This window comes from Myotis myotis, unplaced genomic scaffold (assembly GCF_014108235.1).
Source record: "Myotis myotis isolate mMyoMyo1 unplaced genomic scaffold, mMyoMyo1.p scaffold_m19_p_1, whole genome shotgun sequence".
Lineage (NCBI taxonomy): Eukaryota > Metazoa > Chordata > Mammalia > Chiroptera > Vespertilionidae > Myotis > Myotis myotis.
The window spans coordinates 179,895,059-179,913,118 of record NW_023416313.1 but is presented as its reverse complement, the minus strand read 5'-3'; the positions used below and the strand labels follow the sequence as shown (position 1 = coordinate 179,913,118).

At 39.8% G+C, this 18,060-nt stretch overlaps 1 protein-coding gene across 7 annotated transcripts in view; it reads right to left on the bottom strand.

Annotated features, from left to right (window-relative positions):
* Nucleotides 1-18,060, bottom strand: part of ZNF609 (zinc finger protein 609) — a 219,130-nt gene that overhangs the window by 58,872 nt on the left and 142,198 nt on the right. For all 7 annotated transcript variants that reach the window (XM_036304442.1, XM_036304447.1, XM_036304465.1 and 4 more), the window contains one exon: nt 90-315. In XM_036304442.1, the coding sequence (XP_036160335.1) occupies nt 90-315 (226 nt within the window). The remainder of the gene's footprint in view (nt 1-89; nt 316-18,060) is intronic.

Here is an 18,060-nt window from a genome sequence, read left to right as displayed (position 1 = left end):
TAATAAATACTTGGTGTGAATTACAACAATAAATCCCTGCAGGCAAAAGCAGGTTGAGAAGGGATGGGGAAGCCATAGGTAGCACTTACCATCTTCTGTTTCTTGCCAAACGATGCCCTCAAGGTTGACACTTGTCCCAGGTTCACAGGGACCCAGGCACTCAGGCTCGGTGGCTAAAGCCACATCACATGTGTTGACCCCAACTGATCGGGTACGAACCATGATCTGCTCACAGGGAGATGAGATGTCATTACTGACCACTGGTACCAAAAGGTGTAGTGGCAGCACTGCTGGTGTGGAGACAGGGGACTCCATCTGTGGGGGAAGAAAAAGCACCAGCTGAGTTACAGGAAGAACTTTTAGAGGAAATACCTTCCTCGTATTTAATCTAGTCCAACATCTTTTCCTGCCAGAGTGCAGAAGACTCTAAATATAAGACTTTGTTTTTTCCTTTCAAGTTTTACTCATGATACCACTACAAAGCTAGCCGTTTAGATGAATGTGCCCTGAGCTAGGAGAAGCTCTATCCTATATAATAAAGCCTAATATGCAAATCGACTGAACAGCGGAACAACTGGTCACTATGATGCACACTGACCATCAAGGGGCAGACGCTCAACGCAGGAGCTGCCCGCAGGCCCCAGGCCAGCCAAGGTGGGTGCCAGTGGGACTCCCCAATTACCCCACTGGCCACCCCACAGATCGGCCCTGATCGCCAGCCAGGCCTAGGGACCCTACCCGTGCACAGATTCCGTGCACCGGGCATCTAGTTTCTTAATAACAATTTTCATCATAAACTGTGCTTGTCTCATTTTTCTAGTGAAAGAGAATTAGGGCCAGTTTTCCGGAGTAACGGAGCACAAAGATTGATAAGAAAGAAAAGGACCAGTTTCTGAGCCATGTTTTACTGTTACCACTATGTTTCCCAACAAATCCTACATTAACCAGGTAAAAAATCCAAGAATATAGATAGGAATAAAAAAAAGGGGGAAAATAGATCCTAGGAATGCCACTTCAAGAAGACTGGAGCTTTAATTCATCTTTAGCTAGAAGGAAGTCTTCTTAAAAGTTATTTGGGAGAGCTTGAAGTTTCTATTATAATAGCAATAGTTAATGAGAATGGCATTTTGGAATGTGAATCTAACATAAAATTTATCTGTAAGAAACAAGAGGTGTTATCACTACCCAGAAACTGATTGGTAGAGAGTCTGCTGATGAAGCTGATTATAGACACACACAAATAGAAATAGTTGAAGGACCAACAATCTACCTCCAAATATAGAACCTCTCACAAAAACACAATTACTTAGATTCCAAGAAGAATGTAACACATCTAGAGTTAAAAGAAAAATTGTAACGAAAAGGGTAATAATCCCTTAACTCATTAAATCTTAGCATTTATCAGGTTGACAAATTACCAACTCTGAGTTTACAGTGCCAAAATCCTAACTGAACAGAGTACATTGCATATGCAAAGGCACTCAATGATGCACTGACTGACCTGGTATGATAGCAATTAGCAGACTTAGAAAATGATAGGGACCCTCTTCTCTGCAAAGATATTTTAGTCCTACAGACCTATATTCAGAGAGAGCCATATAATAAACCCATAATACAAGCTGCTGGCCAACTCTGCAACAGAAGTCTGGTTCTGGAATAGTTTACTGCATGGCCACTGTTCTACCTATAGTTCACCTACTTCCTCTTAACACTGACATCTGGGTATTGAATCCATTCTCTGCAGTTAGCTCTGACATCTTGACTTATAAGTCATTGCTATTTGTGAATCATCACTGTCAGAGTCCAGAGACTGCTAAAACACTGATTCGTTTTAAAAAATTAATTATATTATCTGAGAGAGAGAGAGAGAGAGAGAGAGAGAGAGAGAGAGAGAGAGAGAGAGAAACAGAGAGAGAGAAACAGTGATGTTGTCCCACTTATTTATGTATACATTGGTTGCTTCTTGTATGAGCTCTGACCGGGGATTGAACCCACAACATTGGCATATCAGGACGATGCTCTAACCAACTGAACCACTTGGGTTGGAGGTTTAAAACACTGATTCAGATTAATACTGGTCCTTGAAAAGTTGCCAAAACATTATCCTTATCTACTTGTTGTTATATATACCCACCCTGTACTTCCCTAACTCCACCTTTTTCATAAAATGAAATGAAAGTGGAAGCCTGTATAATGAATCTTCTGTATGATGGCAAATGCCAAAAGGCATTTTACTGTCTTTGCACTCTTAAAAATCAGGTATTCATAATTTAATTTGGTAACCTTCTTGGGATGTGTGTGGTACATCCTTAAAAGACCCTTCAACATCTCCATGTACAGACTTGAAGGTAGAAATAACACAGAAAAAGTAAACTAGACTCCCCATTACTCCTGTGTAGTACTGGAATCTGGCTCTAGTCATTTAGCCCTTTCAGGAATGCTCCAAGAAGGTGGCTCATAACTCTTTGCAAAGAAAGATTCCTGGGGAGTTACTAGAAAGGGGGAAATTAGAGACAGAATATACAGATCATCTTTACTTATAGACTTACCTCTGTACTTTTGGGGAAAAACTGAGACAGAAGCAATTTCACAGTCAGGATATGCAATTCCTTTGCTCAGCGTTTGCTCCCTTTTCTATACCTTTCTTCTTCTAGCAAAAGAAATTCCTACAAGATCCTCTTTCTGGGACACAGAGATTGACCTAAAACTACTAGGTCACTCCTGTGAATTTTCTGATTGCCTCGCTCGAACATGTCCTGTTGCCAATCTGTTCCACCGCTGAAACAGTAATCCCAAGTACAGAGGGAGGTAAGTCCCCAGGGAGTCAGCCACCTACACATTATCTCAGCCATCAAGGACAGCTCTTTTCTGGAAGTGGGTTCATTTCCTGTTAAGTTATTTAGTGCTGCTGGAGCCCAGAGAGAAATAAGATACTAATATTCTAGATAAAGCCAAGCCCCTAAATTCCCTACTAACAGATCCAGAAAACAACATCTAAGATATAAGTAGGAAATGCTAATGTTGCATTCAAGCACCTTGTCAAATTAAACCCTGCTATACACCCTAAAGCAGGGGTCCTCAAACTTTTTAAACAGGGGGCCAGTTCACTGTCCCTCAGACCATTGGAGGGCCGGACTATAGTTTAAAAAAAAAACTATGAACAAATTCCTATGCACACTGCACATATCTTATTTTGAAGTAAAAAAACAAAACGGGAACAAATACAGTATTTGTATTTGCATGTGGCCCGCGGGCCGTAGTTTGAGGACCCCTGCCCTAAAGAGAAGAAACTTAGCGGAACTGATCACTAAGAACTAATATACATGAGGAGCTGATTAACATGTATATGAAACAAACTACCTTACTGGTCAGTTACTAAGCAGAGTTCAGGATCTCTGTGTAAGGATGACTTTATTTAATTTTTTAATTAATTAAAAGATTTTGGGGGGTGGGGAGAAGTGAAGAAATTCATCTATGGGTTTGGAACTATTCAGTTTCCTTCCACTTTGCAACAGAAATCGAAGGCGAAATCATGGTGCAGCATAATAATGTTTAATTAGAGCTCCAGCTCTGCTAATTACGTTGGTTGCATCTATAATCTACATTAAGCCATAGTGCATAATAAGCAGCTCTGTGATATTCATCTAATAACCTAGGTGGCTTTATGAGATTTCATATTCTACTATTCATTGGAACAAACATAGCTTCATTTATTACTTTCCAGGAGAGAATCAAAATCAGAAAAGGACTCATTTTGCCATCTTTTCCATATACTTAGGATATAAGAGCAGGGATTGTCAGGAGATTGAAGCCAGCAGGGAAAATGAGGAACAGGAATATAAAACGTTAAGGTAATTAAATACCTTAACAACTAGGACAACAATAAAAGCTGGGCCAGTTCTCACTCTGAAATGCTAAGTGCCACCACAGGCTTCTGGGGCTCACTGAAGGCGGGAAGTAAACAACAAAACAAAACAAAAACCTGAGAAGAGAGAATTTAAAAATGGAATTCTCTGAAGTTTTCCCAATAATTCTGTCCTTTATCTTTTAATGATACTTCTTTTCAATTCACCTTTAGATATTAGTCAAAATAGTACAGTACCTATTAGGGATCTGAGTGCTGATAGGCAGGTGACACAGAAATGAGGACTAGAGACAATAAAGAAAGGCCAGAGCCATTAATCTCCCTGAAAGAAGTAATTATACACTGACTTCAGTTGCTTCCCACATATGAGAGGCACTGATGAAATAAAAATTTCAAGGCTGCAACCGAATTTTTGGGGCAAAAAATGCAGTGAAGAAATATTTGGTTCAGACCCTCTCCTCTCTCCTACACTAATATGTCTGGTATCTTCACCTTCACAGTCAAAAGGTAGAAAGGAAGCTGGCCTGGCAGAAATGGCGCAGTCGGCCGAGTGTTGTCCAGTGCATCGAAAGGTTGCCAGTTTGATTCGGGTCAGGGCACATACCTGAGGTTTTGAGTTTGCTCCCAAGTTGAGGAGTGTACGGAAGGCAAATGATGTTTCTCTCTCTCCTTTCCTCTGCTAAGCATGTCCTCAGATGAGGATTTTTTAAAAACTTAAAAAAATATATGTATATTTTTTATTGATTTCAGAGAGAAAGGGGGAGGGAAAGAGAGATAGAAACATCAATGATGAGAGAGAATCATCGATTGGCTGCCTCCTACATGCTCCCTACTGGGGATCAAACCTGAAACCTGGGTATGTGCCTTGATCAGGAATCATCCTGGTTCATAGGTCAATGTTCAACCACTGAGCCACTTGGGGATAAATGGAAGAAGACTTGACTTGGGGGAGGGATAAACACACAATATTGTCAGTCGTTTTCCTTGGAGCAATAGGCTCATTTCAGTCACTTTCAAGAAAATGTCTGCCAAACACCCATTAATTAGTTATTAGTCTGAATAACTAATTTGTTAGTTGTTCTTTCAAGTAAAAAATGGTATTTGATGAAAAAACTGGATAGGTCAGCCCACAATTCCCAACTGCACAGGTATTCATGTGTACTTTCCCTTTGTCACACACAACATAAAATGACATGTACTCAAAGGTTGAGATTTAATTAACTTTTACTGCTTTACTGGCACAATTAAAGATATTTTCAAGTGAAATTGGCTTTATAATGTTTTTTAATCTTTTACTAAAAGGCCATAGCAATGAAGAATGTGATGGTTACTAGTGCAATTTGGTGCCACTGATTTTATTTGTGCTAAGGTGCCAGCCATCTTACCCACCATTGCATTTGTATCATCAGTACAAGGTCAACAGAGCAAATGAGGTCTTAGTATTATTATGAAAATAATTCTGACCTAGCAGAACCTCTGAAAAGGTCTTAGAGATACTTAGGGTTCTGAGGGTTATATTTCAAGAACTAATCAAGTTTCATGTTCTAGGACTAGAGAAGTGATCAGCTTCTGCAGAAGCATATACCCATCTGATTACTAAACAAAACTGGGATTCTGGTAGCCAGAAGTTGAGGGAGACTGACTATTCATTAGGCAAACAAGAGTGTCTTATTTGGGTGAAGAAAACAGAGACATGAAGGCAGAGAAAATTATTAGCGAGAGTGAAGTAGGAAAGAACACTCCTAAAATCCATACACTAAAGATCTTGTAAGTAGGGATGTTTATGAGTTAGGAGTTAATAAATTTCAGCAACTGAGTTAATAGTGAGTATTTTAAAAATATGGGGGAATGAAGAGGTCAGTTAATTGTTTAGAAAAAGGACAAATGGGCAGCCTCCTGATCACCACACCCTCTGTCTGAGGAACAGTAGCTGTGTGTGAAGCCTCCCCCCACCAGCCGGAGGAGCCACCACACCGGTGAACAGCACTCACCACAGGAGCTGCTGTCACCTGAGGAGCAGCTGATACCACAACCGCCTGAGGAGCAACCGCAGCCTGAGGAGCCACTGCCACCCAGGGAGCAGCCACTGAATGACTCAACATCTAGATATGTCGGTGAGATCTAACATGGGTAGACAAAGAAACCCCCAAAGGAAAGAAAAGGAGGACTCACCAGAAAAGCAGCTAAGTGAAACCGAGGCATGCAGCATGACAGAAAAAGAATTCAGATTAAGGGTCCTAGAATGCATAAACCGGAGAGGAAAAAAATCAACAACTTATGCAAGAAGCAAGAAGAAACAGGTGAAAAAATCAATAAATTATGTAAGAACCAAGAAGAAATGAAGAGTGATATAGCTGCAATAAAAAACACCATTGAAAGTTTCAACAGTAGACTAGGAGAAGCGGAGGAACGAATTAGCGAATTAGAAGACAGGGAAACAAAACACACCCAAAGTGAACAGCAATTGGAGAAAAAAATTAAAAGACAGGAGGAGAGCCTAACGGAGCTATGGGACAACATGAAACAAAACAACATAAGAATAATAAGGGTGCCAGAACAACAGAAAGAGGAACAAGACTTAGAAAACCTGTTTGAAGAAATAATATCAGAAAACTTCCCGGAGGTGGGGAAGAAAAAAAATCACACAAGCACAGAGAGTCCCAAACAAGGTGAACCCAAAATGACCCCACCAAGACACATCATAATTACCATGGCAAATGTTCAGGACAAAGAGAGAATCTTAAAGGCTGCAAGAGAGAGACGGAAAGTTACATTCAAGGGATCTCCCATTAGATTATCAAATGATTTCTCAACAGAAACACATCAGGCCAGAAAAGAATGGAAGGAAATTTACAAAGTGATACAAAGCAAAGGACTGAATCCAAGAATACTCTATCCAGCAAGGCTATCATTCAAAATTGAAAAGGAAATAAGAAGCTTCACAGACAAAAAAAGGCTAAGGGAGTTTATCACCACCAAGCTGGCAATGCAAGAAATGCTAAAGGGACTGGTGTAAAAAGAAGAAATAAAAAGCTCAGATAGAAAACAGCCACACAAAAAATAGAAATGGCTATTAACAAGTACCTTTCAATAATAACTTTAAACGTAAATGGACTAAATGCTCCAACCAAAAGACATCGAGTTGCTGAATGGATAAAAAAAAACATGACCCATACATTTGCTGTCTACAAGAGACCCACCTCATTAGAAGGGACTCACACAGACTGAAAGTGAAAGGATGGAAAAATATCTTTCAGGCAAATGGAAATAAAAAAAAAGCTGGGGTAGCAATACTTATATCGGACAAAATAGACCTCAAAGTGAAGGCCATAACAAGAGATAAGGAAGGCCACTTCATAATGCTAAAGGAATCAATACAACAAGAAGATATAACCCTGATAAACATATATGCACCCAATGCAGGAGCACCCAAATACCTAAAAAAACTCCTGGAAGACATCAAAGGAGAGATCGACAACAATACAATCATAGTAGGGGACTTTAATACACCACTGACATCACTGGATAAGTCCTCTAGACAAACAATCAGCAAAGAAACAGCAATCCTAAATGACTCACTAGATCAGATGGACTTAATTGACATCTTCAGAACACTTCACCCCAAAGCCACAAAATATACGTTCTTCTCAAGTGCTCATGGGACATCTTCAAAAATAGACCACATATTGGGTCACAAACAAAGTCTCCCCAAATTCAAGAAGATTCAAATCATACCAAGCATCTTCTCAGACCACGAAGGCATAATATTAAAAAAAACCCCAAATACTCAAACACTTGGAAGCTGAATAGCATGTTATTAAATATTGATTGGGTTACCAATGAGATCAAAGAAGAAATTAAAAACATCCTGGAAACTGATGACAATGAAAACACAACAATCCAAAACCTATGGGACACAATGAAAGCAATCTTGAGAGGGAAGTTTATAGCTCTACAGGCCTATCTCAAAAAAACAAGAAAAAATGATAGTAAATCATCTAACTCTACAACTCAAAGAATTAGAAAGAGAGCAACAAGAAAAGCCCAGAGTGAGCAGAAGGAAGGAGATAATAAAGATTAGAGCAGAAATAAATGACATAGAGACCAAAAAACAACAACAACAACAAAAAAACACACAAACAAACAACAAAAAAAAACAATACAGAAAATCAATGAAACCAAGAGCTGGTTCTTTGAAAGGATAAACAAGATTGACAAACCTCTAGCCAGACTCACCAAGAAGGAAAGAGAGAGGACCCAAATAAACAAAATCAGAAACGATAGAGGCGAAATAACAACAGACCCCACAGAAATACAAATGATTGTTAAACAATACTATGGACAACTCTACTCCAACGAATTAGACAACCTGGAGGAAATGGACATATTCCTAGAAAAATACAACATTCCAAAACTCAATCAGGAAGAATAAAAAAATCTCAACAGGCCAATAACTATGCAAGAAATTGAAGCAGTCATCAAAAAGCTTCCAGCAAACAAAAGCCCAGGACCAGACGGCTTCACAGGGGAGTTTTACCAAACATTCAAGGAAGAACTAAAACCTATCCTCCTCAGACTACTACAAAAATTCAAGAGGAAGGAACACTTCCAAGCTCATTCTATGAAGCCAGCATCACCCAAATACCAAAACCAGATAAAGACAACACAATGAAAGAGAAATACAGGCCAATATCCCTCATGAACATAGATGCCAAAATCCTCAACAAAATCTTAGCAAATCGGATCCAGCAGTACATCAGAAAGATCATACACCATGACCAAGTAGGATTTATCCCAGGGATGCAAGGATGGTACAATATCCGAAAATCAATAAACGTGATACATCATATAAACAAATTGAAAGAAAAAAACCACATAGTCATATCAATTGATGCAGAAAAAGCGTTTGACAAAATTCAACACCCATTTTTGATAAAAACTCTCAGCAAAGTGGGAATAGAAGGATCATACCTCAACATAATAAAAGCCATATATGACAAACCCACAGCCAACATCATAATCAATGGGCAAAAACTAACACCATTTCCACGAAGAACAGGAACAAGACAGGGATGCCTACTCTCACCATTCCTGTTCGACATAGTTCTGGAAGTATTAGCCATTGCAATTAGACAAGAAGAAGAAATAAAAGGCATCCAAATTGGAAAAGAAGAAGTAAAACTGTCCTTATTTGCAGATGACATGATATTATACATAAGAAAATCCCTAAAGACTCCAACAAAAAACTATTAGGCTTAATAAATGAATTCGGCAATGTGGCAGGATACAAAATTAACGCCAAGAAATCTATGGCATTTCTATACATCAATAGTGAACTTACAGAAAGAGAGACTAAAAAAACAATCCCATTTACCATTGCACCAAAAACATTAAGCTACCTAGGAATAAACTTAACTAAAGAGGTAAAAGACCTCTACTCAGAAAACTACAGGACGTTGAAAAAAGAGAGAGAGGAAGACATAAACAGATGGAAGAACATACCATGTTCTTGGATTGGTAGAATCAACATCATTAAAATGTCCATACTGCCCAAAGCAATCTATAAATTCAACGCACTTCCCATTAAAATACCAACAGCATATTTCACAGACCTAGAACGAACTCTCCAAAAATTCATCTGGAATAAAAAAAAGACCCCGAATAGCTGCAGTGATCCTGAGAAAGAACAAAGTAGGTGGGATCTCAATACCAGATATCAAGCTGTACTACAAAGCCACTGTTCTCAAAACTGCCTGGTACTGGCATAAGAACAGACATATAGATCAATGGAATAGAATAGAGAGCCCAGAAATCGGCCCGAACCAATATGCTCAATTAATATTTGACAAAGTAGGCAAGAACATACAATGGAGCCAAGATAGTCTCTTCAATAAACGGTGTTGGGAAAATTGGACAGATATATGCAAGAAAATGAAACTAGACCACCAACTTACACCATACACAAAAATAAACTCAAAATGGATAAAGGACTTAAATGTACGACGGGAAACCATAAAAATTCTAGAAGAATCCAAAGGCAACAAAATCTCAGACATATGCCGAAGCAATTTCTTCACCGATACAGCTCCTAGGGCATTGGAAACTAAAGAGAAAATAAACAAATGGGACTACATCAAAATAAAAAGCTTCTGCACAGCAAAAGAAACCATCAACAAAACAATAAGAAAGCCCACTGCGTGGGAGTACATACTAGCCAATGTTATCACCAATAAGGGTTTAATCTCCAACATTTATAGGGAACTCATACAACTCAACAAAAGGAAGATAAACAATCCAATCAAAAAATGGGCAAAGGATCTAAATAGACACCTTTCAAAAGAGGACATTCAGAAAGCCAAGAGACATATGAAAACATGCTCAAAGTCACTAATCATCCGAGAGATGCAAATCAAAACAACAATGAGGCACCATCTCACACCTGTCAGAATGGCTATCATCAACAAATCAACAAATGACAAGTGCTGGAGAGGATGTGGAGAAAAAGGAACACTCGTGCACTGCTGGTGGGAATGCAGACTGGTGCAGCCATTATGGAAGACAGTATGGAGTTTCCTCAAAAAACTAAAAATGGAGCCGAAACCAGTTTGGCTCAGTGGATAGAGCACTGGCCTGCGGACTGAAAGGTCCCAGGTTCGATTCTGGTCAAGGGCATGTACCTGGGTTGCGGGCATATCCCCAGTAGGAGATGTGCAGGAGGCAGCTGATCGATGTTTCTCTCTCATCGATGTTTCTAACTCTCTATCTCTCTCCCTTCCTCTCTGTAAAAAATCAATAAAATATATTTTAAAAAAAAAACACTAAAAAATGGAACTCCCATTTGACCCTGTGATCCCACTTCTAGGAATATATCCCAAGAAACCAGAAACACCAATCAGAAAGGATATATGCACCCCTATGTTCATAGAAGCACAATTCACCATAGCTAAGATCTGGAAACAGCCTAAGTGTCCATCAGTAGATGAATGGATTAGAAAACTGTGGTACATCTACACAATGGAATACTATGCTGCTGTAAAAAAGAAGGAACTCTTACCATTTGCAACAGCATGGATGGAACTGGAGAGCATTATGCTAAGTGAAATAAGCCAGTCAATGAAGGAAAAATACCACATGATCTCACTCATTTATGGATAATAAAGACCATTATAAACTTATGAACAAAAATAGATACAGAGGCAGAGCTGCCTCGAACAGACTGTCAAACTACAGTGGGAAGACTGGGGAGGGTTGGGGGGCGGGGGGGGGGAGATCAATTGAAGGACTTGTATGCATGCATATAAACATAACCAATAGACATAAGACACTGGGCGGGGGGGGGGGGGGTAGGGGAGGCCAGGGGATTGTCAAGGGCGGGAGAAAAAAGGAGACATATGTAATACTCTTTGTAATACTTTAAGCAATAAAAAAAAAAAGGAGAAAAAAAGAAAAAGGACAAATGAATGATGAACATTAACTAATGACAAAATTGCCCCTTACTCTTGAGAGAGGGGAGGGGGAAATCTGTCTCTCCAGTGCCTATTTGTTTTCAAATCACCAAGGATAAGATTTCTCTGAAATTTTAACTTATTAGTTCAAAAATTAAACATGCCATTATCTAAAAGAAATTTTTAAATAGGTCTTTAATTAGATAAAAGTCATCATTTTCTACAAAAGTCTTCCTTGTCTTTGCTATGTAATCTAAAGGTATAAAGATAAAACTTCAAGAGTGCTCTGTTGTAATAGTATGGATTAACTCCCGATTATGGACACCATAAGCACTGGAAAACCAAGAGGGAAATGGCCATCTGTTTAGATAGGCTTCATTGCTCAAGTGTCTCCTAGGTGACTTTGTGTTCTAGAAGGTCACAGAGTATCTATTGGTTTTGTTTAACTTCCACATAAGGCTCATGAATTTTAAAAGAAACAATGGGTTAATTCCAATGAAAGGTCACTGTATCTAACAAAAACATCTTAAGCCCTAGCGGGTTTGGCTCAGTGGACAGAGCTTCAGCCTGCGGACTTAAGGGTCCCGGGGTTTGCTTCTGGTTAAGTGCACATGCACGGGTTGCAGGCTCAATCCCCAGTGGAGGGCGTGCAGGAGGCAGGCGATCAATGATTCTCTCTCATCATTGATCTCTCTCCCTCCCTCCCTCTCTCTTCCTCCCTCCCTCCCTCTCTCTTCCTCCCTCCCTCCCTTTCTCTTCCTCCCTCCCTCTCTGAAATCAATTAAAAACAAAACACCAAAGCATCTTCAGCAGCAAAGCTGTTTGAGGTTCCTAGAGAACATATTTATACTACAGCATCTCATTTTACACTATGTATATGTTCCTAAAAGAATATGCACGGACAAAATCATAGCAAAGAAGAATCTTAAACATTAACCCAGTGGTTCTCAACCTTCCTAATGCCACGAGCCTTTAACACAGTTCCAAATGTTGTGGTGACCCCCAATTTCATTGTTACAAATTGAACATAATTAAAGCATAGTGATTAATCACAAAAACAATATGTAATTATATATGTGTTTTCTGATGGTCTTAGGTGACTCCTGTGAAAGGGTCGTTTGACCCCCAAAGGGGTCGCGACCCACAGGTTGAGAACCGCTGAAATATTTTCTATAATAGGCATTCATAAAACCCCTATTTGAACTTCATCCCTATCTACCTACGTGGGTTGAGAAAATAACCCTTACTTTACTGGGGTGATTTAAAAGATTAAATTCTTTAACATACATCAAGTGCCTAGCAGTGTGCCTACAGTATTCTGGCAATCTCCAATGATAGTCATTACGAACTATTCTAAGAGTCAGGTCACTTTTGAAAGCTCATATTGAATTTCCTATCTATTAAAACTCCCTAGATCTTTTCTAATCAAATTTTGAAAAGATTCTCTTCCATCCCCAACCCCCCATTTTCTTTCCCAGAAGCAACCAATGTAATGCATATGTATTAACTTGTTTATATGTACCTTCCCTTTATTCTTTTTACACAAATGACAGTACACTACATACCCTGTTCTGTACCTTATTTATTCATGTAATAAAAACATAGGTAACGGTTTTTTGTTTTTTTGTTTTTTTTTGTAGGTAACTGTTTTAAACTTTAAATGCTTAAACTCTATAGCTTAATAGCTGGGTGACCACAAACACATTATGTAATCTATCTGAGCCTCAGTTTCCTTTTCTGTAAAATACAAACATCAAGGATACCAATATTTTACATGGTCGTTGCATAGCAATTAACTGCATGTAAAGTGCTTGTGTACAGTGCCAAAGACACAGTAAAAGTTAAATACAGATTAGCTAAGAATAATGATGATAAGTTATAATTACAATATCTTTTAAATTTTTAATCCATCTTTCAGTCTATTATGACATTGTAAATTTCTATTCAAACATTCAGTGCTTGAGAAACCTGTCTGTAGTTGATCACGATGGTCTTGATTTTTAATCATGCTTTCCCTTCCTTTTTCTGGTAAAAGAATTTTTCTTTCCTGTGGGAAATCTATTCCCCCAACTTCATTCCACTACAGGAGTGGCCCAACTCTACCCAAAGTATATGGAACCAGTTCTCCACAGGCTATGGCGATTCCTTTTTCTTCTGGTCCGTTAAGATAAAAGGACTAATTAAATCTGGAGCTGCCAGGGGCCATTTCTTCTCACACACGAAGAAGGCCTGTCTAAGAATAAAGCCAATTCAGGGGAAAATAGAATAGAGACATGAGTCAAGACAGAATCTGGGTGAAATTATTTAAGGCCCTGCCTGAAATCAATAAACTCCATTCGTGGGGACCTACAAACTCATTGTTTGCTTAAACTAGCTTGAACTAGATTTCCATTACCACTGAAAATGTCCTGACTACTATATATCACCCACAAATTTATATGCATTCTTTCTATTTAGTCATGGAAGTTATAATAAACACTAGAGGCCTGGTGCATGGATTTGTGATTTGTGCACTGCGGGGCCCCTCGGGCTGGTCTGTGGGGATCGGGCCCAAACCGGCTCTCTGACATCCCCCAAGGGTCTTGGATTGTGAGAGGGCACAGGCCAGGCCGAGGGACCCCACTGGTGCACAATCAGGCCCAGGGAGAGACCGCGGGAGGGCTCCAGGGCATGTCCGGCCCCTCTCACCTAGTCCCGATTGGCCAGACCCCAGTAGCAAGCTAACCTACCGCTCAGAGCATCTGACCCCTTATGGTCAGTGCACATCAGAGCGACTGGTAGAATAGTCAGACACTTAGCATATTAGGCTTTTATTATATAGGACGCTGAACAAGATTGGACCAAAGGCAGAGCCTTGTGGTCCACTACGTCCATCCTAGCTGACAAACATGTAGTAATCAATACTCTTTAAATAAATATAGCTCTCAGCCAGCTATAAAGTCACCCAACTGTATCACCACCTAGTCCACATTTCATCAACATGCCATCAAGAATATCATAAAAGGCTTTTTCAAACACCTTGAAGAAACCAAGGCATTCTAATCTACCCACACAAGAACTACTGGGAACAGAGAGAGAGAAAAGTTTAAAGTGTTTTATTTTAGAACTTAATTTGGTTTCTAAAAGCATTCTTTTTCTGCATCCTTTCTTCATTCAGAAAAATTAAATACTTACTATGGCCTAAGCACTGTACTATGTGATGAGTCTGAATATGAAGATAAACACAAGGTAAATAGCTAGGCACATAAAATCAAATTATCTATTTTTGCTATGTATCTACAGAAACTTAAAGATATCAGCTGAAAATCCTATACTTTGCTTAAAGCTAGAATTTATTAAATAGCCTGCTCCTAGGTCTGGTGTGGTAAACAAAAGTGAACAAGTAATTAGATCTTGTGGGGCAAATAAATGTGAACAAGTAATTAAAGCAATGTAATAAAGGATGCAAACAAGGTTAGTAAAATAACTTGTGTGCACCTTGAAGAAAGGCAAGTAACACTTCACCTGAGTCTTGAGGAATAAGTTTAACAGAGAGATGAGGAAAACTAGGTAACTTTTGTCAGCTGCAATACCAAATAACATGGCCTAAGAGGGAACCACATAGTTTGGCATGGAGAGGGTGGAGAGAGTAGTGGGAGATTTACATGTCACTGTAAAGAAAGTCATTGTGGAGCTTTAAGCAGGGAAGTAATATGATCCAATATCCTTTTAATTTTTTACTTGTCTTTGAAGATTACTGTAATTAGAAGGCAAGGATACCAGTTAGAAGCCCACTATAACACTCCAAGTAATATATAATGATGGCTTGAACCAAGGCATGGTAGTTGTAATGGAAAGAAAGGAATGGGTTAGAGGTGAAATCAATAAGACTTGGTGGTTGACTTAATATTAAAGAGGTAAGAAAAATCTGGGCTGACTTCAAGATTTCTGGTGCCATTATCTCAGACAGGAGGTATAAGAAAACAATAGCAATAATAACAAATTGTTGGTGGAACAGAATTAGAAAACAAGTTCAACTTTGGGCATATCTAGAGATATAGAAGTGGAACGCAATAGAAAGGTCAGGGCAGTAGGTAAGAGAAGCTATAAAGCTGCTTCACCCAAATGTAAGAGTCACTATATTAACAGATTTTACTGCCTTCATTACTTAAATATGGTCCTTATTCTAATACTCACAAATCCATTCAATAGAGCAATAAAATGGAGAATCAAGCAACTTTATAAGGCTCAGAAAAACAGATATCCCACATTTGTAGAATCAATACAAAATATTTATCCCTGCTTGCAAAATTTCATTTTAGATTAGGAGTTAAACTGATAAATAATCACAACAGAGATGAACAAAGGGCTGTAAGTACCCTACCCAGGGAGTGACTGCTAGAGAGAATAGGGAAGACTTCATGCTGGAGTGGACCTTACTGATAAATTATAAGTCTCCTAAGAGAAGGAAGAGAAAGGAACAGCTTGTTCAAAGGTACTCAGAACCGCAAGTTGATGGTTAGGTTGAAGTAAAAAGTATAAGAAGAATAAAATTTGGACTTAACTTTGCAAGTATTAAGAAGCTCCTGAGAGCCCTGGCCAGACAGCTCAGCTGGTTACAGTGTCGTCCCGATAAGCTAAGGTTGTGGGTTTAATTGCTGGTCAGGGCACATACAAGAATCAACCAATGATTGCATGAATAAGTGGAACAACAAATCAAAGTTTCTCTCTTGCTCAAATCAATTTTAAAAAACTATCAAGGAATTAAAGCAAAGCAGTGATATCAGATTTGTATATTTAAAGATAAAATTAATAGAAGGGAGTACTCTAAGAGATTGAAGAGAAGGGCTCCTAGCTAGATGCCTGTAAGTCAGTAAGTAAGGAGGATAACAGGAAGACATAACAGACATTCAGGGTGTATAAGCCATTTGACTTCATGAGATATGGGACATATAGGTAAACAGCAAAGGAGTCAGGTATGATTAGAGTGTGTGATTCAGATGGCTGGGAGATGATTTCATTCCACAAATATTTACCGAGCACCTAAGATATACCAGGCACTATTCTAGGTACTGAGGAAATCCTGGGAACAAAACAGATAGAAATCCCAGTTTCTGGAGCTTAAATTCAAGTGGATGGTATTCCATTACTGAAAGAAACAGAAAGAAGAGGAGAAAGAGGTTTTAATTTTGACCTAGAGAAGGGCTAGAGAAAGATGAGTTGATTGGCTTTTGTGTTCTGTTTTGTTTTTACTTTGTTTAGTTGCCAGCATTCTAGGAAAAGAAGATTGGAAGTAGGTAGGTCTTCAAGTACACAATCTGAAGAGGTCTCAGAGTATTTTTAAGGACTTCAGAATAATGTATAAATACAAATGAAAACAGAATATAACTTTCCACCTATCTGTCTGGCAAAGATGAAAGAGTTAAATAAATATCTAGGTTGGTATGAGTATGGAAAAAACAGGCCCTCTATGCAGTACCAGTTGGTGGGAATATAAACTGGTAGGAACTCTGGAGAGGGTGATTTGGCACTAGGTAACAAAATGTAAACTGCACATGCCTTTTAACCCATATTTCACTTATAGGATTTATATCAAGAAGTTAAGTCCTGACTGGTATGGCTCAGTTGGTTGGGCATCGTCCCAGATATCGAAAGGCTGCAGGTTTGATTCCCGGTCAGGACACATGCCTGAGTCCCGGGCTCAATCCCTGGTAGGGGGTGTGCAGGAGACACCCCATTGATGTTTCACTCTCACATGGATGTCTCTATCTCCCTGTCCCTTCCTCTCTCTCTAAAAATATTTTTAAAAAAGTTAACAGGACAAATGCACAGATGTATGTATGATGTACAGTTTGATTCAGTGCTGCTTTTAATAGGCAAACCAAAAACCCCCCAGAAACAATCTAAATGGCCATACTAGCATAGATCTTTATCTACCATCTATGACAGATATCCACAGCATATTTTTTAGGGAAGAAAAAGTTACATTACAGCATGTACTAGATTAGTCCATTAGTGTTAAATTGATCCCAATATAAGTACATATGATTATTTTACAATATGTAGATTAGAAGTTAGAAATAGAGGCTGAGATCTGGAAGGATATGATACACACACACACACACACACACACACACACATATATACTAGAGGCCCGGTGCACAAAAATTTGTGCACTGGCGGGGGAGGGGTGTGGGGGGTGTCCCTCAGCCCCACTTGTGCCCTCTCACAGTCTGGGACCCCTCAGGAGATAACCACCTGCTGGCTTAGGCCCGCACCCTGGGTGGCAGATGGCAGGCCCGATCCCTTGGTGCCTGCCCCGCCTCACCAGGTCGCACACATGGCAGGGTTGATTCGGGGGTTGGGGCGCCGCCCCAGGTCAGGTCACACAAGGGATGCCCAGGAGGGCCAGCCGATCACTGCTGCCCCGCCCGGCCGCCCCGGGTCAGGTCGCACATGGGACACTCGGGCAGGCCGGCGGATCGCTGCTGCCCCGCCCGGCCGCCCTGGGTCGGGTCGCACATGGGATGCCCGGATGAAAGCTGGGTAGGCTGGCTGAATGCTGCTGCACCACTTGGCTACCCCGGGTCAGGTCGCACACGGACGCCCGCCTCCCCAGGTCACAGATAGCAGGCCAGGATGGCAGCAGGGCAGGCGGGATGGCGCTGTCCTGCTCTGCTTGCAGTATGCAAATTAGCCGCCATCTTTGTTGGCAGTTAATTTGCATATCGTGCTGATTAACCAATGGGAGGCGTAGTGAAGGTACGGTCA